This window comes from Mustela nivalis, assembly GCF_964662115.1.
Source record: "Mustela nivalis genome assembly, chromosome: 10".
Classification (NCBI taxonomy): Eukaryota; Metazoa; Chordata; class Mammalia; order Carnivora; family Mustelidae; genus Mustela; species Mustela nivalis.
In genome coordinates, this window is record NC_139029.1 from 23,783,849 (window position 1) to 23,806,629 (window position 22,781).

The 22,781-nt window shown below is 55.5% G+C and overlaps 1 protein-coding gene across 16 annotated transcripts in view; it reads left to right on the forward strand.

Annotated features, from left to right (window-relative positions):
* Positions 1–222: 222 nt before the first annotated feature.
* Positions 223–22,781, forward strand: part of ZNF362 (zinc finger protein 362) — a 40,178-nt gene continuing 17,619 nt past the window's right edge. Inside the window, exons 1-5 of one of the 16 annotated variants that reach the window (XM_082687687.1) lie at positions 551–749; positions 14,775–14,900; positions 19,515–19,620; positions 20,399–20,462; positions 20,647–20,893. In XM_082687687.1, coding sequence (XP_082543813.1) covers positions 20,400–20,462; positions 20,647–20,893 — 310 coding nt within the window. In that variant the 5' untranslated portion in view covers positions 551–749; positions 14,775–14,900; positions 19,515–19,620; position 20,399. Of the gene's footprint in view, positions 454–550; positions 750–1,260; positions 1,578–1,671; positions 1,841–4,689; positions 4,781–14,774; positions 14,901–15,181; positions 17,405–19,514; positions 19,621–20,398; positions 20,463–20,646; positions 20,894–22,781 lie in introns of those variants that run through there. The other 15 variants (XM_082687685.1, XM_082687697.1, XM_082687696.1 and 12 more) reach the window with 15 other exon arrangements.

Consider the following 22,781-nt stretch of genomic DNA (forward strand, 5'->3'; position numbering starts at 1 on the left):
CTTTCTTCCAGTTGCTCTTAGTCTCGACGTCCTGTGCAAGACTGGACTCCCCTTGGGGGCAGGAACTTCGTGCAACTTGTTCATAGCTGGGTTTTCAGCCAATCAGCACAGCGTGGGATCGTAGGTCCTCGATCACTATTTACCCAATTGGGGAATGCTTCCGGGAGGACCAGCAAACACTGGCAGGTGATTGTGTGTGTGTGTGTGTGTGTGTGTGTGTGTGTGTGTGTGTGTGTGTGTGTGCCTGTGTGTGTGTGTGTGTGTCTCCTTCCCTGGGGACTGGGAACTCCCTGAGGGTAAGGCCAGCTTGGATTCTTCTGGCCTAGAGGCTGGGTGGCAGTAAGTGACACAGAAGTCTGAGTCGGTGAAAGGACCCAGGGACCGGCCGTCTCCTCAGGTAGAAGTGAAGTTTGGAAGCGGACACAGCCCGGGAGGCCGAAACCGAAGGACTTGGTGACTGATTGGCTGGGGAGGGTGAGGCGGGAGGAGGAGTCACACGCAGATGGCTCTGAGGTCTGGAGCTGGGGACAGCCGGTGCCACCTCTGATAGACTCTGTGAGAGGAGCCGCTGACAGTCTTAGGCGGCTCCACCCTTTAGGGGCTCGGGCCTAGGGCCAGGGACGCCCGGAGCCTACAGAGGGAGGGGTGGCCTGGCCTGTACAAACTTCTGCCCCCATCTCCATGTCCTCGCCTTAACAACAACAACAAAAATCTCAGCCTGGATTTTGAGCACGGTCGTTGGTTACCAGGTGTGGGGACCCATTCCGGGGGTCCCCTCCTGTCTGCCATCTGCGCAGGAGACCCCCCCACCCCAAGGGCAGCCTGGTCCCGCCGGACCCGGGTCCCCAGCCCGCCATCGCCGCGAGGAGGGGGCGGCGAGGCGGTGGCCCGACCTGGGCGGGACAATGGCCGCGGCCGCCGGGGCCCCGGGAGCCCCCGCGCTGGGGAAGGGGCTGGCCTAGGGCCCGGCGCCGGTGCCCTCCCCACGCGGCTCGGGCGGGCGGAGGGGGGCGAGGAGTTCCTTTGTGGCTCTTCCTCGGGCGCGGCGCGGGCGGGGGGCGCGGCGCAACTTTGCCAGGCGGCGGCGGCGGCGGCGGCGGCGGCGGCGGCGAGCGCGAGACGAGGCCCCGGGGCCCAAGCGGGGCCCCCAGCGCGCGGCCCGCCCCCGCCCCCCGCCCCGCGCCCGGCCCCCTCCCCTCGCGCGCCGTCGCCCGCGCCCGGCGCTGCCCACTCGCGGGAGCCCCCGGGGCCGGACGGGCTGCGCAGCCGGAGAGGCGGGGGCCCGACGCGGCCCCCCCTCCCCCCCGGAGCCGGGCGCCTGGCGCGGGGGCTCGCCGAGCGCACGGGGGGCCGCGCGGCGCTGCAGACCCAGCCTCCCGCCGCCGCCGCCGCCGCCGCCGCCTCGGCGCTTGCAGAACCCAGAAGTGAACAGCAGGCGACCCGGAAGGTTTGCGCGCGGCTCCGCACCGAGCCGGAGCCCGAGCCGGAGCCCGGAGCCGGAGCCCCAGCCCGGCCCTGCAAGGGCCGCCGGGCGCGGGGCTGCGGCCGCGTCCCGGAGCCGCCGCCAGCACAGCCAGGTCCGTGCGGGCCCGGGGCGCGCGGGGAGCGGGCCCGGCGGCGGCGGCGGGCGCCCGCCCGAGCGCCCGCCCGCGGGAAAGTTGCGCCGAGTTTCGGGCGGGGGCGCGGGCCGGGCGCGGGCGCTGTCAGCGCGGGCCGGGGCGCTCCGAGGGCCCGGGGCCGCCTGCGCCTCGGGCCCGGCCCGGAGCAGCAGCGGCGGCGGCGGCGGCGGCGGCGGCGGCGACGGCGCGCGGGTAGGAAGTGTCTCCGGCGGCGTGTCTAGGTCTGCTCTCCGAGTGTGTGCGTGTGCGTGTGTGTGTGTGTCTGTGTGCGTGTGTGTGTCTCTCTGTGTGTTTTCTTAAGCCGGGCTATTCAAACCTGCTGCAATTCTCCGGTAAACAATGATTCATGGGGCTTAATGCAAATAAACGGATTGCAAACGGCGCGGTTCGCGCACTTTGCAGCCGGCCCGGTGGAGCGGCCAGTGCCGGATTTCTCCCCTTTTTTGCAGATCTGCAGAATATGGCGTCCCTGTCCTGTTTTAAAAATAAGCCAGGCTGCCATTTTTGTTTTTCTTTTGTCTGAAAATTTTAATAAAACTGTCTGAGAATGTGGGAGAGGCGGCTGGAAGCAGAGGGGGCACCCGAAGGGTTGGCTTTTTTTCCTTTTCTTTGGCGAGAGCCGCGAGCCTTTCGGGGAGGTGAGACACAATGCAATTGCACTTTAAAGAAAAAAAAAAAAAGGAAGCCGCTGGGTGATTTGGGGGGGAGGGTTGGGAATTTAAAGTTAACTCCAAAAGTTTTCTTTTCTTTTTTTTTTTAAAGCTCTTTTTTTTTTCTTTTTTCTTTTTCTTTTTTTCTTTTTTTTTTTTTTTTTTGGAAGGCGGTGAAATGCCGCGAAAGGATCTCGGGGCCCATTTCTCCCCCCAGCCAGCCGCCTTTGCAGGATTTTTGGGAAAAGTTAACTGCCGGTTTCCTCAGAGCTGCGGGGGGCACGTGGAGGGCTGGCGATGGGGACTTGGGGGGACCAGGAAATGTCTTTTGGAAAAGGCTCTATAAAAATGGCATTGTAAGGAACTAGATCCTCAGATTTGGGAGAGAGGGCTGGCAGTAGGGGCTCTGAGCGGGCCCATGGTTTTCAGCTCAGACCCCGGGCATGAGGAAATAATTCTGCTCTCCCCTGCCCTGCCCTGGAGCAGTGTGTGTGTGGGGAGAGGGGGTGCTGTTTCCTTCATGGGTGGCCGGGGTAGGGGGGTGGCCCCTGTAGGCGGGAATCATGCCCTGGGCCTTGGGGTGGCTTCTAGAGCCCTCAGGCAAATGTGTGTGTGTGTTTGGCGGTTGGTAGTTGGAGAGCCCCTTCTTTGATCTGGTGGGCCTCCTGCCCTCTGGAGGTGGCATCTGGTGGCAGATGCCCCTGGGTGGTGGGCTTTTGTCAGGGTGCAGGCTGGGGGCCCCAGTGGGTCTTGTCTGAGGGGAGGGGTAAGAGAAGGTTGGGGGGAGGTGCGGGTTTGCTAGTCTGAGCCTCTCCCTAGTGGTGCCCTTCTACCCGTTTTTACTACTCCTGCCGGCATCCTGAAGGTTCCTCTGTTGGAGGCAGTTTGTACTTGGGTGAAGTTATTGACCTATCTTGCGGACGGGTCAGAGCCTGCTGGCTTTGAAGGCTGCAGGAGGGTCTTAAGACCAGGCCCAAAGGTCTGGAGTGGCAGGCGCTGTCCAAGGCACCAGGCAGTTGGGCCTGGTCTTTACCTCTTTGGGAAGGTTTGTTCTGGGAGGACCCTGAGCCCTTCTAGCCCCTGTCCCAGCATCTCCTGGAAGGGAGACCCTCTTGTCTCACTCCTGGTTTGTATCCTGGCTCCAAAGGACAATGTGAGCTTCCTGAGAGCAGAGTCAGGGATTGAAGGGTGGGCTGTAGGGGTTCAGGGCTGCAGAACTTGGCGTGCCTGGGCCAGAGGGTACCAAGCTAGGTATTTTTCAGATGCAGAAACAGGTCCAGAGAGGGGAAGTGATTTGCCTAAAGTCACACTGCTCGTTAGAAGGAGAGCTAAGCTAGGGACTCTGATGTTCAGACTCCTACTTCTGGGCTCTCTCCACTGTTCTCTGTGGAGGCCCTGACTCCTAGAAGAGTCTTTCTGGACAGAAGTGGACTGGAATGGGATAGCATGTCCCCCTTCACTGCTCCCACCCCGACCAGCATAATCCTTCCTTGTGAATGGAATACAGTTTGCCTGTTGGAGTGTGTGCTTATTACCCCGTTAGCCTCCCCCAGACACTTGCTTGTGGTGAAATTGTTGAGGTGGGGATATCTAACCCCATTTCAAAATTTAGGAAACTGAGGTTTGGAGAGGTTAAGCAGTGGCAGAGGAAGACTTAAACACAAGCCCCCCAACTTCTTGTCCAGGCCTTTCTCTAGGTGGACTTTGATGCTTGTAGATAGGGCTTTTCCCCACCTTCGGGTGTTTGGTCTCTCTAATTCTTCTGCTGACCCAGGCACTGTGTAAAAATCTAGAGGCCCCAAACCCTGTAGAATGCCTGAACTGAAAAGGCCCTGAGAGGTCATCTGGGCTCAGAGAGGGGAAGCCACTGGCTTGAAGTCACCCAGCAGTTTGGGTCCCAGCTAGGACCAGAGCCCTGGTCTCCTGTGTCCCTTCCGCTACAAGAAACTCAGAGGTCTGAGAGTGAACCACTCTGCCCTCCGCTAGGCTCCACTGGACCCTGGGGAGCAGTGATTGCTGCTGCTGCTGGTGATTGGTGATGGCTTAGTGGGTGCTACAGTGACCAACACCTCACAGAGACATGAGTTTGTCTGAGACACTGAGAAATAGGCTATCTGCAGGCTTGGGATATGGAGGCAAGATGGCCCTAGGTGGAGAGGAAGCTGGTGTGTGGGTGAGGTCTGAAGCCGTCCTGGCCCATCCTTCTCTGGGCAGACACTTCCTTGCCCTGCCTCTCTATAAAGCAGAGTCCTTCCCCCACCCCTTTCTTTCCTTCCTTCCTTCCTTTCTTCTTCTAACTAGCCATCAGTTATTCATTCATTGGCTTTCTAGATCATTCCCTTATTCTTTTCATTGTCCATTTGTTAGTTGAGTGGTTAGCCATTTCAGTCATCCATCCCTCTGTCCTTGAATCCATCCAGTCTCCAGCTCACCCAGCACGGGCTGGACAGCCACGCGAGATCCAAGGACAGTCCTCCTGGGCTCTGAAGCCAGCAGGGAAAAAGACTGCAGGTAGGAGGAACACAGCCAGGGCAGTATTTGTGGGTGCCTGCATGAGTCACAGGGGAGGTCTCTTGGTTTGAAAATACTAGAGAGTTAGTTCCACAGACAGTCATGGTGGTAGATCTGGGTCCCGGGACTAAGTCGCATTTGTGGATCGGACTTCACAGTTTGCACCGGGTGGTACATGGCTTATATCACTTTGGGCACGTTCTTCCCTTTTTTGAACCTCAGTTTCTTGATCTTTAAAATGGGCACACTGCAAATCTCTTGTGGGCTCTGGGGTTCATAACAAGAGTACGTGGGATAACAAGAGCCCTGGCCAGGCTTGTGGTAGGAGCTCAGAATATACCAACTGAATGATAAGGAATGTTGGTCACCGCCCCAACCCCCACCTTGAGTTTTGAAAACCATCATAATATTTTCAGGGTGAGCCAAGTGATCCGGGGAGCCTAGAAGCCCTGCCCTTGCTTGTCATTCCCCTGCTAAAATTCTTCAGATGTTTCCAGGACATTTCGAGGAACAAAAGCCCGAAGTCCTTTGTGGAGCCTACAGGGGCCCCTCATGGTCCAGCTGGGCCTACCTGCCCCTCCGCTCCCCTGCCTGTGCCCCCAGGCTCACCCCCTCCAGCTCCAGCAACCGCTTTCTGCACCTTGAATGTACGGATTGTTGGGGGGCCCTTGCATATCCCCTACCTGGAGCTCTCTCCCTCTAGATATGTGCATGGCTGGCACATTCTTGTTTCACCAGTTTCCACTCAGGTCGCCTCCACCGGCGGTGGGTGGTGGCGGGGGACTTCCCTGACCACTTGCCCTGGGATAGCTTCCCGCTCTTGTGACCTGGTCACGTCAGTGCCCTTTCTACTTTGCCTTGCGGCTCTTCTCGGTATCCGGAGCTTTCTCATCGATTTGTTTATTTGCATTTCGTGCCTTTCTACACTGCTGAACCCGCTTCCACCTCACGTGGGCAAGAGGGCAGGTAGTTCCGGCTCTGCCTGGCGAGGGCTTTCGTGGAACTGGGGTGGCACTGACCCTGGCTGCAGGGCAGTGCCTGGGAGATGAAGGGACCGTGAGCTCTGTCCTCTCCTCCTCTGGGAGGCTCTGGGCTATCGTTAGGAAATAACGAGATGTTTAAATCATGGCCTTTAAGAATCACAGTCTCTTCCAATCTCAGACCCTTAGCATCTGAAGGGCTTTCTACCTCAGGACCTTTGACGCTTGGAGTCTTCGTGTGGTCTGATCTAGGATTTAGAAGCTTACAGAGGGACCAGCACTGAGTACTTTGTGTCAAGCCATGTTCCAAAAGACTTTATAAACGTTAACATACTGAATTCTCATTGTTTTCATCCCCCTTCCATTTTGCAGATGAGGAAATTGAGGCACAGGGGGATTAGGTAACTTGCCTCAGTTCACAGAGCTCATCAGGGGCATTGCAGGACTCGAACCCGGCACTCTGGGACGCCTTCTTAGAATCCCACAGCCTCGGAGGGGAAGCCCAACCTCAACCGACTCCTGCACAGAGAAGGAATCCCCTTCCCACATCCTTGACAAAAGGGGCCTCTGATCTCAGCCAGGGTGGTGGGGAGTTCCCTCCTCCCAGGCTCCCCGCCTGTCTTCTTGTCAGACAGTTGTCATTGTCAGAAAGATTTTCTTCACAAAGTGTAAAGTGCCGCACTTGCCCTGTGAATAACATTTAGGGAATGATGTTCGTAGATTCCCGGTGCTTTTGACCTTGTGGTTTCATGGCTTCCGTAGCCTTTTTCTCCCCACTGGGTCATGAGCCGCTCGAAGGGCAGGCAGCCTTGGTGCGTGGCGCCGAACGTGTGAGTCAGTCAGTGAATATGTGTGTGTCCAGAGCACGATCCCTGCTCCTCCAGTCCCCCGAGCCCTGTGCTGGGTGCTTGCTCGGTGCCGGAGCACTTGGGGACAGAGGACCGTCCTCCCTCCATGGAGCCCCGGGAAAGCCTGTCTCTGTTGGTAGGGCTCAGAGATGATCTAGGCAAACCTCAGTCTGTCCACTGGGGGAATAAAGCAGGAGGGGAGAGGAGCAGGGCTTGTCCAAGGCCACACACACCTTACAGTGCCCATGTCCATGCACACTCACCGTGCACGCCTGCTTTCTTGTCTGCATGCAGGTACACGTGTGCACATGCGTGCCTTACACGGGAGTTACAACTTACATACACACATTCGTTTCCACCCACGAGGACGTAGCCTCCCATCCCGGGCCTCACGCATGATCCCTCACGTCTGCCCTTGCACTCGTGTGTGTGTCCACACCCGGCCGGAGCTCTGCTTCTCGCCTGCTTTCGATGGTATTTCCAGAGCATTTACTCTGTATCGGGCCGCAGGCTTGGGGCTGCAGACAGAGGTGAGAAAGTTGATGTAGCCCCTACCCTCATCCCGGAGACAGACGTTCCACAGGGGAGCCCACGAATGATGACTGATTGCAGGTTTGGGTCAGTGCGAGGAAGGAGAAACTTTTCTGTGATGAGGGCTTCCATACAGCTTCTTGGTGTTGGGTTTACCCTAACAAGTAAGGATCGAGGTGCATGTAGGGCTGGGGTGCTTCTGGGAGGAACTGATGACGACGAACTGTGACATTTTCCAGGTGAAGGACCATCTGGGCAGAGGGTATGGCCCGGGCAAAGACAGTGAGGCAGGAAATCAAGGAACATGGACAAAGTGATAACCCTGAGACCTGGGGGAGAGGAAGGTGGGTCTGGTCTGGCCAGCCCAGGCCACTGGTAGGTCTTCTGTGACCTGTTTTTACTCCTCCCCACATGTGCACCCCAGGCCCTCCCCACTCCTCTCTCTGACCAGCCCAACCTTCCTGTTGCTGACTTGCCCTGCTCAGGGCCCACTCTGTCTGCCAGCCTCCACCCCAGTCCTCAGCTCTGTCTGACCTACCCTGCAGGCTGCCTGCCTGCTCCCCTCACTCACCCCCGCCAGGGTTCTGAGGTGCATACAGCGTGAGAACCAGCTATGACCACCTGCCAGGGGTTCCCAGCCCCGGACCTTTAGGACCTGTCTAGAAAGCTCCTGGGGGCCAGGCCAGAGCCGGAGTTTGACAGTTGGCTCTCCCTTTTGGACTTATCCCAGACTTGGCTCTCTAGCAGTCAGGGAGCAGCCCCTGTGGGTCCTGAAAGCTTCCCGGAGCTGCTGAGTCCCCCCCCCCGCCCCCCACCGCACCGCCCCAGCCCAGTTAACCTCCCTGTTGGCCGGATTTCCCTGTGGATCATTGGAATGTTGGGAAGGGCTCCCTCATGCCTGAGAGAACCTTCTAACAGAACAGCAGCTAAGGCTTCCAGAGTCTTTCCTACATCAGGCACTGCTCTCCAGACTTGACTTATTTACTCCAAAAGGCAGTGCTGTGGGGACAGCATTGCTGTCCTCTGTTGGGGAACAGTCCCAAGGGCCTGAATTGGGGCTTTGACCTGGACTCTCTTTTACAGAAACTGTACTTTTAACCCCTGATTTGCCACTTTGTTCCTCAGAGGGTCCAGGAGCCCAGGCTGTGTTTGAGCTGCATCTGTTTTTTGTTTGTTTGTTTGTTTCCTTCTTTTCTTTTTTTTAAAGGTTTTATTTATTTATTTGACAGAGAGTGTGCGTGAGCACAAGCAGGGGGAGTGGCAGACGGAGAGGGAGAAGGGGAGAAGCAGACTACTGGCTCGGGAGCCCATCATGGGGCTCAGTCCCCATGACCTGAGCCAGAGGCAGATGCTTAACCCACTGAGCCACCCAGGTGCCCTAGTTGCAGCTGGTTTAGGGGAAGAAGCAGGTGCCTGGGTGGCTCAGTCGGTTAAACATCTGGCTCTTGGTCTCACCTCGGGTCTTGATCTCAGGGTCATGAGTTCAAGCCCCGCCTTGGGGGGAGCTCTGCACTAGGCGTGGAGCCTGCCTTAAAAAAAAAAAAAGAAAGCTACTGTTATGCTGAAAATAAAAAATAAATTAAAAAAAAAAAAAAAAAAAAAAAAGAAAGAAAAAGAAAGAAAGTATAGAGGAAGGAGCAATGGCCCAGAGAGGAAATGGACTTGCTAAAGGTCACACAGCAAGCTGGTGGCAGTGGGTTTGAGTTTCCTCTGCCCTCACCAGCTGCCATGACTGGGCGTGAGCCTCTTTCCTGACTCCAAACAAGGAAGAGATTAGGGAAGAAACCAGGAGAGTGGGACCCTCAGGGGCTGGCAGAAGGGGCATCGGGTAAGGGCTTCTTGGGTTCCTGGATCTGTATTTCCTAAGTCATTAAGCTGTTTGTTTATGTTCTTAGCATCTTTCTGAATGTGTTCTGTATTTGGAAATGCTCCCCACGGTGCCTGGCATGAACCGAGTACTCTGTTCCTCTTCTTGTCCGTTCATGCCGGCAGAAGGACTTGCCTGTGAGGATGGGAGCTGGGGGTCCCCAGGGGAAATGGAAGTAGAGAAGTAGAGAAGGGCTTGTGTTCAAAGCCTGCAGAACATTCTCTCAGTCTGAAAAGGGTAACCCGGCCCATTCTCTAAATGAGAGCCCTGTGGCTCTCGGAGAGGGTGGTGTCTCTGGGTGGCTGGTGTGGGGGAAAGGGAGGGACAGAGAGGCGAATGGCAGCATCCTAGCTTCCACTGACCAGGGTACGGGTAGCAGCCCTGCTCTTTGCAATTAGTCCCTCCCTCACAACGAGAACTGCCCTTCCAACTCAGCCAGGCTGCGGAAACCCAGCCTAATTGGATCCAGGACCCTCGGGAGGCTCTGTCCTCACAGGAAGTTCCCAGGAGCAAGCTCCCGAGACTGGCCTGGGTCCTGGGGATGGGGTGGGGCCCAGCAGCTGGGGCTCGGCCCTCTGGGCCGCGTGGAGTAGGGACATGTGGAGGGCAGAGGGATCGTGGGAGGCAGACTTGGAGCACATGGGTGTCTTACAAGCTGGGAAGATGGGGAACCTCAGCTTCTCCCCTTCAGACCGTCTCTTGCCCGTCACTTCCAGGCTGCCCTTCTGGTCACATAGTGTCCTGTCTACTGAAAACCTTGACTGTGGCCTTCCCGTGCTCAGAGACCTTCCATGGCCCCCCATGGCCTTTTATCCAAGCACCATAGCCTGGAACTCTGGCCCTTTGTCAACTGCCCCAGCCACCCTTCCCTCCATCTTCTGCAAATCCCTGCACTATATCCACACCCGACCAAACGTGATGCTTTGTGCATTCCTGCCACTGGACCTTGGCACATGAACTTTTACCCCCTGGCCTGCCCTTCTCTGGCATCTCTTGACCTCTCTGCTTTCCTCATTAGTAAGTCCCACCTTTGTGAAAGCTTCATGCATTCCTCAGTGGGATGAGCTCATCTTTCCAGGAACGCCCCTACCCCATAGCTCAGCTGAGCCCCAGCAGCAATTTGTCACTCTGGGGCAGGGACCATGGTTGAGAACCCTCAGCTACCCTAGGAAGCTAGCAGTTTGCTGTGTCTTTGCACACACTGCCCCTCTGCTGGGGATGTTGTCCCTCTACCCTTGGCTCTCCTGGCAAACTTCTCAGTCTGTAAGGTGCACGTGGACAGACCCCCTCCTCTCTCAGGGACAGCCCTTCCCTCTTAGTGAATGTTTATTGAGCACCTGGCACGAAGTAGGCATCTGAGCACTTACTACCTGACCAGAGCTTGGCCCTGGGGCCGCATTGGTGGCCCTGTCCTTGTGGGTCACGACTGGAGGGATTATCTGGAGGCATGATAGAGAGGCAGCAGAGAAAGCAGGAGGCCGTGGGTGTGCACGACAGGGCAGTCCATTGCATGCTGGAAGAGAATTCGAAGGTGCCCTTTAGCTGAAAGAAGAGCCAGGTGAGCTGTGGGGCCAAGTCGGGGTGTGGGGTTGTCACTAAGAACCAGACCCAAGCCCTGGTCTCAGGGTGCTCACAGCTACGTGGGGGACTGGGTGGACAAGGAAGCGGGCAGTCCTAGCAGAGTGGAATCAGGGCTGGGGTGGAGGAGATCCAGGAAGCTGGGGGTGCTCAGGGGAAGAGGCCGCAAATACAGCTGTGGAGGGGCTGGTGAGCAAGGAGGCCTCCCCAGGGCTGTGACGCCTGTGCATGGTGGCATGAAAGTGCAACTTGTTTTTGGGGACCTGTGGGGGATAGGGTGGGGGAGGCTGTGGGGATGTACTTGCTGGGGATACATGTGGCCTGCAGAGCCTCATTGGCAGAGGCCTCTGGGTGCTGTGCTGGGGATTTGGAACTGTACCCCCAAACTGATGCGAACCCAAGAGAGATTTCAAGGAGGCATGAGTGACCTGGGCAGGCTTTGACCTGGTGCTCCCCTCTGAAGCCCCTTCCTGACTCTGTGCTCCTGGCTGGAGTCTGGGGTGGGGCTGGAGGGCTCATGGTGGGACCTAGCAAGCCCCCCACTCTCTCCGAGCTCTTCTCTCCTCCTGGTAAAACTGCAGGGCCTGAGACCAGATTCCTCGTGGATCTGTGGGCAGGGGCTGGGCTGTCCTGCTTGGCTTAAGCTTGCTGAACCTTTAGTTTCATGAAAAATATGCCTTAAGGAAGTCACATAACTACCCTGCAGAAAAGTCAGAGACTAGGGAAGTGAGGTAAACCCAAACCTGCCATTTCTGCTCTCACCCCAAGCCTGAGGCACCATCACTGCTAGCCTTCCGGTTTTTCCTTCCCTCCTCTCAGTAAATGATGTTTATATAGATGTCATTGCCCTGTCTACACATACAGTTTTTAAAAATCTGCTCCCCTCCCCCATCTCCCTGACAACTGCTATATCATGAGTATTTTCTTTTTTTAAGATTTTATTTATTTATTTGACAGAGAGGGAGATCACAAGTAGGCAGAGAGGCAGGCAGAGAGAGAGGGGGAAGCAGGCTCCACCCCAAGTAGAGAACCCTATGTTGGGGTTGATCCCAGGACCCTGAGATCATGACCTGAGCCGAAGGCAGAGGCCCACTGAGCCACCCAGGCGCCCCTCACGAGTATTTTCTACGTGACTTCAGGGTTGTTCCAATCCTTCCTTCTAACAGATCCAGTGTCAGGTGGAAAGCATGGGCTCTGGAGCCTCACTTTCTGGGTTCCCATTGTACATGCTTGGCTTTGGGCAAGTTATCGAATTTCTCCTTGCTTCAGTTCCGGGTAAGGTTGATATGAGTGTTGAATGAGTCATGACAGTGCCAGTAAACATTGGCTATTAATGATTGCAGACCACGTCTTTGTGTACCATGACTTACAGAGCCATCCTCCTATTTAAAATTTTGGCTCTTGCGTTTTTCGTTATTGTAAAAAAAACAAAAAACAAAACAAAAAAACCCCCAAAAAGACAAAAACAAAAAACCTCACTGAAGCAAACCACTCTGTACATAAAACTCTGTCTATATTTGGGTTATTTTCTAGGGATAGATGACCAAGAATGGGATCACGAGGCCAGGAGGTCTGAACATTTTTTTTTTTTTTTTTTTTGAGTTCTTGACACATTACTACCAGACTGTTTTCAGAAGTGATTGTGTGGTGCCTGGCTGGTGCAGAAGGTAGAGCATGTGACTCTTGATCTCAGGGCTGTGGGTTCAAGCCCCGTATTGGGTGGAGAGGTTACTTAGAAATAAAATCTTGGTGGGGGGCGGGGGAAGAAACGTTTGTTCCAGCTTACAGTCCTACCAATGGCTAGCAGTGCCAGTTTCATCTTACATTCACTAGCATTGGGTATTGTCATTTTCTTCTTTCTTTTTGCTATTTTAAGAGGTGAAGCTCATTTAATTTTCACTGCTTGGGAAGCACAGCCATTTTCTGTGTTGATTAGCAGTTAACCTCCTTTTTGGTCTGCTTGTCCTTATGGAGCACATATAGCCCCTTCTCAGCTCACTTAGGAAGGTAGGGCTTAGATCTAGGAAATAAGGAACAGAGCGACACCGGGGACAGTATAGTGCCAGGATGAGGGAGAGGACTTTCCTCTATCCAGGCCATGACCCTTTCAGTTCCCTCCATCTAGTGCATTCATTCATTCATTCATTCAAACATTTATCAGGTACTGGTGCATTCATTCATTCATTCATTCAAACATTTATCAGGTACTGTGCAGGGCTTAAAAGACAAAATTACTCAGCCGTGAGTGTGCCTGACAATAGAGATGGGCAAGAAAACAGACAGAAAGTAGGGGGATCCGTGCTCTGATGATGGATATGCAGGGCACAAAGGGAACAAAGGAGAGGCAACTGACACAGCCTAGGAGGGTGGAGGTGGAGCAGCCCTGGAAGGCTTTCAGGAGGAAGTGGTTCATACGCTGGAGCTTGAAGATAATTTGGCGTCAGTCAGTGAAGTGGGGAGGATAGAGGGTTCCAGGGAGAGGAGGTAGTCTGAGTGAAGTTTAGGAAATAAAGGAAGTAAAACCCTGGGGGAGCTCTCTGGCTGGCTGGGCAGAGTGTAAGGTGGGAAGAATCACTGACGCCACAGAGGTCAGTGAGGGCCTGATACATAAGGCCCAAGGAGTCCGGGCCTTGTCTGGAGAGAAGTAGGGAGCCATGGAAGGTTTTAAGGAGGTGAATATCGTGATCTGCTTTTGTATTTTTAGAAATCTCACAGCAACTGCAATAGGAGAATGAAACGGGGGCTGTGGGTAGAGGCAGGGAAACCAGTAAAGGGACTCTTGGAGTAGCCAAAGGGGGCTTGGACCAGGGCAGAGGAGGTGGTGGAGACCTTTCCCCACCTTCAAACAGCTCCAAAGTGCACGCCGAATGTTCCATCTGCCAGGTAGCCTTTGCTGACACCCCCTGCCGCCTAGCTGGGTTGTACGAACCCAGAGGATGGGGGGCGTGCGGGGCCTGGCAGCCAGCGGTCAGTTGAGTGCCCACCGTCAGCTGACCCTGGCTTCCACCTGCGCCGCCATGCCTCCAAGACCCTCCATCTGTTCCCCCTCTGCCCTTGGGCTACCAGCAATTTTCTGTCTTTTCTTTGAGAATAAATTTATTGTTTTCATTATAAAAGCAACCGAACGACATTACAGAGAATCGAAATCAGACAAACAAAGACAAAAACCGGATCAGCTCCGGCCACCTCTCCCAGCCCTCCCCCTGGGTGTGGTTCCCTGCAGCTTGCTTTTTCTGACGCAGGTTTTTATTTTTGCCTCCTCGTAATCATAGTGTCCAGACAGTTTTGGGTCCTGCTCTCTCCCATTTGCTTCGTTGGGAGCTCATTCCTCTGTGGCCATGGGGTCTGGGCAAATCTCAGTTTTTAATGCCTGTGAGATGGTCTGGGGACGGGGGTGGGAAAGAGTTGCTGACCTGCATCCTGCCGTCCTCCCCCTGGGCTGCCTGTCCTCTTTGTGTCTGTCTGTTTGTACTGTACCTGGACCTCCCAGGGGCCAGGGCCTGCCACCTGCTGTGCACCTTCCTCGGTGCCCCCTCTCGTACCCTTCCGTGGAGCTTACAAGGCTGCCCTCGGGCCATCTTCCTGGGAAAGGGTCATGGGCAGATCTGGGTTCAAATCTAGACTTGGCTTTGGGACCTCAGGCACATTACTTAACCTCTCTGGGCCTCAGTTTCCTCATATGTATCATAGGTCTATTGCAGTAGTAAAGTAATGGCTGTAAAATCGCCTTAGACAGTTCCTGGCCCGCTGTGAGTGCTCAAGAAAAGGGAGTCGATATTATTTTATTTTTTTATTCTCCAGAGAGTTTCTGAGACCATGTTGGGCTAGGTGCTGGAATGGCAAAGGTGAACGAGCACTAGTTGTAACTGTGAGGAACTCACAGTCTCTCGGGGAAGTCACCCAGGGAAACAGATAGCCACACCAGGTGTGACGGCTCTGTAGTGCTGCACCAGATCTGGGTGGTGTCCTAACTCCATTACTTGCTAGCTGTGTGACTTTGGGCAAGTTGGTCAACCTCTCTGAGCTGCAGTTTCCTCTTCTGTTAAATGCACGTCTCACAGAGGCATCGGAAAGACTCAGTGACGTGATGCATATGACATACTCAGCACAGTGTCTGGCACGTAGTGAGTGTTGAAATTGACGGTAGCTGCCATTTTATTATTATTGTTATTGTTATTCCCATATACAAGGTGCTGTTGGGAACACAGAGGAAGTGACTGACTGGGGGTTCAGGGAAAGCTCCGTAGAAGAGGGAACACTTGAGCTGGGTCTTGAAGGATGAGTAGAAGTTCACCAAGTGGGAAAGGACACTCTAGGTAAGGAGCCTGTGATTCCAGGTTGAAATCTGTCAATGAGGGGTTTGTTCTTTGGGGGGGACTAAGGCATTATGTTCATCCCAACTTCCTCACGTGCCCTCCCTGCTTCCTTCTGGGTCTGTCCCTGAGGACTCACCCTCCTGCAACAGCGCCCACCTGTGACTCTGTGTCCTGGTGGCTGTGGGTTCCTGCTCTATGTCCCCATCTGTCCATGTTTGGGACCATAAGTCTGTGTCTGTCACGTGTGTCCGAGTGTGGGGCCGTCTGCATGTTCCTGTGACTGTGTCTGCGGGGGGATTCCGAGGTCCTCCTGGGCCACACGGTGTGGGGGGTGGGGTGGGGGTGAGATGCATGCTTCCTTGGCCTCCAGCTCCAACTGGATAGCCAGGCCTCTTTGATCACTTTCCTCCGAGTCCCAGCTCAGGTCCTCCCTGCCTCTCCCCTCCGTCCCCTTCTCCAGGGGCCTCCTAATGGGTGTCTCCTGCCTCTTCCCCTGGTCTCTCCGGTCCTGTCCACACTCATTAGTCAGTGGAGTCTTTCTAAACCACAGATTCTGCCCCATCACCCACCGCTTTGAGTCCAGACTCCAGGCCTAGGATGTTGTCAGCTTTCCCTGGCTGCTGGCTCCAGCCCCATGTCTCCTCTCCCAGTCCACACGGGAACGCTTAGCTCCTTGCACACGGCGTGTTGCTTCTCACCTCTGGGCCTTTGCTCAGGCTCCTGCTTGTGCCAGCCATGCTCCCCCCTCCTTTGTTACCTGGCTCACTCCCGCTCATCCTTTAAGACCCAAAGCAGGCATCACCTCCACTGGGAAGTCCCCCCCGATCCTTTTCTCCATCCTGGGTCAGGCCCCTGGCTCTGGGTTGCTCATCCCTTAACTTGGGGGGCAGGAGCAACTGATTTGCCCCAGATCACACAGCTGGTGAGTTGGAGCCGAGATTTGAACCCAGGTGCATTGGGCTCTAAACAAAGCAGTCTGTTCCATGGTCCAGGTGAGGTGATCATAGCTAGGACTCGTGGAGAGGAGTGGGTGGATTTGAGGGAGAATTTGGAAATCCAGTCCCGGGGCAGTGGCTGGTGGTGGATCTGAGCTGGGTAGGGAGGGTTGGGAGGTATAGGGACACGTGTGTCTGTGGCAGGAGCATCTGGCAGATGGGGGTACCCACTCACAGTCAGGAATGGCTCCAGGGGGCACATGTCTTGGGGGAAGACCCAGTGCAGCTTAGGCTTGCTGAGTCCAAGCGGCCCACCAGACAGGCAAAGGGAGGTAGCTGGAAGGTGGGCCTGGAGCTCCAAGGACAGGCCCCGACTGAGGGCGGGGACTTGGGACTTGGACTGTATTTAGAGTCCTAGAGCGGGTGGGCCAGCCACGGATGAGGTGGGTGGGACACAGGAGCGTAGCTTGTGGAGGGGGGGGGGGAGTTCTGAGAGACACCAAGATAAGGAGCCAGGGTCACAGTTTCACGGAGGGTCCAGGCAGCACGAGGCCATGAGGAGGTGGTCTGGAGGGTCCTCGGTGGCATGTAGCAGGGCTCAGGCGAAAGTTCTTTCATGCAGAAGCTTGTGGGCCACAAGTCTGTTTCCTCCACTTAGCTGGGAGCTCCTGGACAGCAGGGTGCCCCCTTTTGCCTCAGGTTCCCCAGCTCCCAACCCCGTACGGCCCAGAGGATGTATCCAGAGCGAATGGATGGGCGGATGGTGGATGGGCCCACCGTTTTCAGAAGCAGCACTAGGTGTTTCGTTCATCCACCTTTCTGACTTTCTTCACCTTGTGGGGCAAGAAAAACGAAACGGTAGTGTGCTTGCCCTGCCGTGAGCGTCCGGGCTGTGTGTCTCTCGGCTCACAGCAGTCTCGCCTTCCCTCGGGGGCTTGAAGACCAGTGGACACATCCCGCCCAGCCAGCAGCCTGTCCTGCCTGTCCCCACAGGACCTTACAGGCACAGCCCACTTTGCTCCTCCGCCCCTGCCTCGGCCTGGCCCTCAGGCTGCTGCTCCCTTTGACCTCAGTCCCCCTTGACTCCAGAGCTTCTGATGCCTTCTCCCCACCAGCATTCCAGCCCAGCCCTTTGGCAGGCCTTTAGCACCCTGCTGGCTGGCCAGTCCCTCACTACCTCCCCTCTCTGGCTCTCTTTTTGGTGCCTGAAGGTGACGGGCTCATGGACCCAAACCTGCCTCGTACTTGCACACATCCGCGCCTCTGCTCGGGCTGTGGCCTCCTGCCCTGTCCACCTGTCCCAAACACACACCTGACCAGTCTCCTGCTTCAGACCCCTCCTTTCTGACAAGGTCGGAGCAGCTTCACCCAGTCCTCACCACCCTAACTGCTCACCTCTGGCGATGGCCCGTCACGTCGTGCAGGCCCCCAGGTTGCCCAAGGGGCCCCCACCCTACGAGCTGGCTGGGAGCCTCCCTGCAGATCCTCCCGAGCTATACCTGGCAGTGGGCCTGACACCCAACAAATGGTCAACCCTCGCCCACCTTCCTCACCTTTGACGCACAGGAGGTATGTGCCAAGGCCAGGGGCACAGACTGAATCATGAAATTGCGACCAGCCAGAGAAGGACATGGAGAAATTAGGCAGAGACCGTGGGGATCAGGTTAAGTGGCCCAGGGCAGACCATTGGCTTCTGTGAGCCTGTTTGTCCAGCCGGGGCGAGGGGCCATCCCTGCCCGCCCAGGGGCCTGACGAGTGGCAGAGAGGATGCTTGACCCCATCCATGGGACCCTAGGCCGGCCACCTTCCCGGTATCTCCCTGACCGGGCTGGGCCTTTGGGAAGCCTGAACTTGGCATTGAGCTGAAGAGGAGGAGGAGAGGGTAGCCTCCGCAGAACTCCGAGGAACAGCTGGAGCAGTAGGCAGAGCCCTGGGCTGGGTCAGGCCTGAGGCAGAGTGGCCTGTTTCACCCCATTTCACAGATGAGGAGCACTGAGTCTCTGAGAGCTGAGGCTCAGCATCGCAGTGCGGTGCTCCCTTTGGTCTCCCCTATCCTTGTGGCCTGGAGCAGAATGCTTCCCTCTGCAAAATGGGGGTGAAACTATTCCCTGCTTCCTGGGGCCTCTGGGGAGAATGCCAGTGGGCACAGAAGAGCTTTGTAAACTGCCACATTGTGTGTGGTTGTCCTGATTCTGATGATCATTCCTTCATTTATTCACTCTGTCATGCAACTCATGTTGTGGGTCACCTCTCGGCGTGGCTGCCGGGGATACTGAGATGGGTGAGACAGGTGTATCCAGTTCCCGGCTTCCCTTCCCCCCAGCCTGGAGTCTCTTCTCCCTGGCTCTCCAGCTTCGTTCCCTTCACACTTTCCCTGATGGACAGCAGGTCCTGAGGCCGCTGGATGAGTGGATGCCTGCCCCTGGACAGTGCCCTTTGTATCCTAAGACAAGGCATGTTCACGAGCCTGCGGTCAGGATGCCTTGCCTTTCCCCTGAACAGCTAAGGGACCAATCAGCTGGACTTTGGAGTTAGGCAGATTAGAGCAGGGATCTCAGCTCTGCTTCCATGCCGTGTGACCTTGACCAAGTCACTCTACCTCTCTGAACTTGAATTTCAGTTATAAAATGGGATGACGAGAGTACCTGACTTTGAGTGTTGATGTGCCTGGCACAAGGGAGGCAGCTGATAAGTGGCAGCCTCCTCCCTGTCATTATTGTTTTGAGGTCTTTCTGAGAAAGGGGTCTGGAACAGTCAGGGAGAACTCTAGGCAGGAAGGGCTTATTTAGCGTTGGGCTGTAAGGAAAGGACAGCTTGATGTCTGTGGGTAGAGGGAGCAGGAGAGCCCTTAGAGGCCAGGGGCTGTCTGACCCTCAGCCTGGCCAGGCTCAGACCTCAAGCGGCCCCCAGGCTGGGAGGGAAAGGCAGAGATGGTTTTGCATGTGGTTTATTGGCTCAACCAGGGACTGGGGTTTGCAAAGCAAATTCCCCAGAGGAAAAGCCTTGAGCAAATCCGATTTCTAGTTTGACTCTGGCACCCAGCCCTGTCGTCTTGGACGGGTCCTTCCCCCTCTCTCCAAGCCTCAGTTTCTTCACTTATAAAATGGCATAATAATACCTCCTGTGCCTATTTCTCAAGTAAAGATTATAAGGGTAATCTGTATCAAAAGTCTTTATTAAGAGTGTTGAGATTAGATTGTATTGAGAGTTTTCTCCTAAAACTCTCTGCCTGCAATCCCACTAGGAGCTCCTTGGGCTTCTAGGACCAGGAAAAGAGGTCGAAGGCACTTCACTTTGGCCTTTCTTGTCAAAATAAACAGTTTCACTTAAGCACCAATACTGGTAGGTATTGAGGCTAGTAATTTCTGTTTAGGGAGAGAGCGATAGGAGAATTTTGGTGGAGAACAGGTTGGTTCAGAATGGTCCTGTAAGTCACTTTTCTTTTTTTTTTTTAAAGATTTTGTTTATTTATCAGAGAGAGAGAGCACGCGCACAAGCAGGGGGAGTGGCAGGCAAAGCAGGGAGAGGGAGAAGCAGGCTCCCCGCTGAGCAAGGAGCCCCATGCGGGACTTAAGCCCAGGACTCGGGGATCATGACCTGAGCCAAAGGTAGAGGCTTAACTGGCTGAGCCACCCAGGTATCCCTGTAAGTCACTTCTTGACTTACTCTCGGGTTGCAGGAAGATTGGAACCTTCTGGAAGAGTAAAATAGCTCTGAAGGCCCATCCTTCACGCTGCCCTGGTTGAATGGCCTAATTGCCCGGGCCTGCCATGGAACTTGGAGAGGTGAGGGTCATCAGTAGACTGTCACGTAATTCTAGTGAAGAGCCCCAAACTGTCCTAGCTGCAGGCCTCCCCAAGTCGCTCCTTTAGCAGAGTGTGCTGACACATCCTTGTAGGTAAAATGTTGCACGCATCCATGTGTGTTTTTCTTAGAGGCAGCTTTCCAGAGGTAACAATTTTTGGGGTCAAAGGGCAGTAATCACTTGGGTCTCTGTAACCATAGTACCAGATTGCCCTTCAGAGTGGCCATATCTGATGACCCAGGCTACCCTCTTGTTCTGATGAAGATGTCTGCCCTCAAGGGAACAGCTGTCAGAAGGGCCAGGATCTGGGTTGGGCAGTTGCCTCTGTCTGTGGCCGTTTACAAAGTTGCTCCAAGACTCCCCTGTGTGTCTCTGTCTGGTGGGAGTGGGGGTGGGGTGGGGTGGGGGCTTCTGTGTGAAATCCATGGGTCCATGGGGTGGGCTCTACAGCCTTGGGCCCTTTCCGGGGATGGGAATTGGTCCGCGGCATCAGGGTGATGGGGGGGCACTGGGAGCATAGCTGGTCTGTCTCTGACCTTTGCCCTCTGGGGCCCACGGAGGGAGACACTGAATTCTTGACTTTTCAGCCTAGGGACGTGGTTGCCTGGGCCTGGGAGGGGGCCTGCCCTGCTGCAGGGTGAGTGTCCCACGAGGGTGGGGGTCCCAGACACTGGGCCAGACTTGAGTGGGCATGGCTGATGGGAGCTCGCCCCAGGCGGGTGGGGAGGGTCCCCGTGACAGTCGCTCTCTCCCCGCAGGATGGCCGAGCCTCGATTTAACAACCCCTACTTCTGGCCCCCTCCTCCCACCATGCCCAGCCAGGTAAGACGAGTGCGTCGTCCTCTGGCGGCCCAACCCCTCTCGGAGCCGCTCTGCTTTGCCTGGGGCTTCGGTCTGGCCTGTGGGGTGGGTCTCGAGGCTCCCGGCTCGCGGGGGACCCGCGGCCTGGGGAAGGGGCCCGGATGCGGCCCCAGCCCCCTCAGGGCGTCTCCTCTCCCGCCCACAGCTAGACAACCTGGTCCTGATTAACAAGATCAAGGAGCAGCTGATGGCGGAGAAGATCCGGCCGCCCCACCTGCCGCCCACGTCGGCCTCCTCGCAGCAGCCGCTGCTGGTGCCGCCGGCCCCGGCCGAGAGCAGCCAGGCCGTCATGTCGCTGCCCAAGCTGCAGCAGGTGCCGGGGCTGCACCCGCAGGCTGTGCCGCAGCCCGACGTGGCGCTGCACGCGCGCCCGGCCACCAGCACCGTCACAGGTATGGCGGGCTGGGAGGGGGCGGGGCGAAGGCCAGGGGGAGGGGCGCTTGTCCTGGGAGGACCCCCGCCCCCTAAATCCACACAAGAGCCCTGACCAGACTTGTGGGTGAGGGAAGGGGCCGGTGTGCGGGGAAAGGTTGGCTGTTCATGAGGGAAGTGGATCAGGAGGAGGGAACAGCATATGCTAAGCGGGTGTGTGGGTGGGAAGCAGAAGGTCAGCGGGGGTGGGAGGGCCAAACCATGTTGAGGATGGTGTTTATGCTGGTAATATGGCAGCAGGTTCCAGGTGAGCACCTGTGTGTGCCCAGCAGTGGTCACTTACTACTCCCAGCAGCCTGTGCGGTGGGCACTGACAGTATTAGGCTGAACACTCGACCGTATTTGACTTAGGAAACAACCATTCAGTTCTCACCATGAGGTCTCCACTTAACAGATGAGGAAACCGAGGCAGAGTTGCAGGGTCAGTAGGAGGCAGAGGCAGGCAGTGTGGTTTGAGCCCGGGTGTTAATGACCCTTGGCTTTAGCTGGTCTCTAGAGAGGAAGCAGACCAGATGTGAAGGGCCCTGTGGGCCAGGCTGGGCAGTTTGGACTTGACCCTCGGGCAGTGCAGAGCCGTTGAAGATTTTTAAGTAGGGGAGGGAATTGCTCAGATTCGGGTTAGAAAGCTGGGTCTGGGTGCCAGGTGGGGGACTGGCTTGCTGGGAGAGGGAAGGAGTCAGGGAGATCTGTAGGAGAGTGGTGGCCTGGATCAGGCAGTGGCAGTGGGCACGGGGAGAAGGGGACAGATCTGAGAGTTGTGGAGGGGAATGGACAGGGCTCGGTGCTGGGCTGGCCGCAGGGGTAAAGAGAGGGAAGACCTGAGGGAAGAGCCCAGGCACGGTCGGGGGGCAGGAATCACAGGAGGAAGCACGGGGTAGGGAAGGAGGTGAGCTCAGTCCTGAGGGGTGTCACGAGGCCGGGGCTGCCTGACGTCTACCTCAGAGCCTGGTGGACAGGCTTTCTCTGGAGGCCACGGCAGCCGGGCCTTTGTTCCTCTGGCTCACCCCTGCCTTTGGTCGGGCGCCTCTGCCTTTCTCCTCATTCCCCGCTTCTCTCAGAGATGCCCAGGAATTATGGGACCCAGTGAGCCTCCCTGAGGCCCCAGCCACACTCTGCACATCCCCCCTTATTATGATTTTATTAAATTTATTTTTTTCATTATAAAAGTAATATTAAAAAAGTAATATAAGCATATTAAGGGAAATTTGGGGGAAAAAAAAAGAGAAACTAAGGGAAAAAACGCACTAATAATCCCCAGCTCCTAACCCAGCAGTTAAGGAAAGCCTTTTGGTTCATTTCCTTCCTTTTCCACCTTTTTTGTTTATTTTTTAATATACGTGTGTGTGTTTTGCTGAGCTTGTAGTAGGGCTATACCCATGACTTCAACTCACTTTTCCTACTCAACCATTCTACCGTGAGCATTTTTAATGCTTTTTTTGATTATAAGTCCTTATAGAAAATGTAAAGATTGCAGACAAGCTGAAAAGAGAGAAAATTAGCTTTCGTCCTACTATTGTTAGCGTTTTCATATGTTTTCTCTATAATTTATTTTGTTTTATCCTTTAATCACAGATCTAAAAAATGGATGAATTCACCAGGTAAAAATTCAAATAATATAGAAGCAGCTAGACACAGTATGAAAATCTCCTTTTACCAGAAAATTCTTTTCTCCCTAGAGCAAACCACAATTTAGACACAAATTTAGTTGGGTGTGTCTTCTCAGAGCTATTTCTGTGCATTAATGCACACATCTGTATTGCCTGTTACCTACTTAGGAAGCTTAGGTGTGTGTGGGTTTTTTTTAAATAGATGGGTTCCTACCGTCTGCGATTTGCTTTTTTTCTCCTG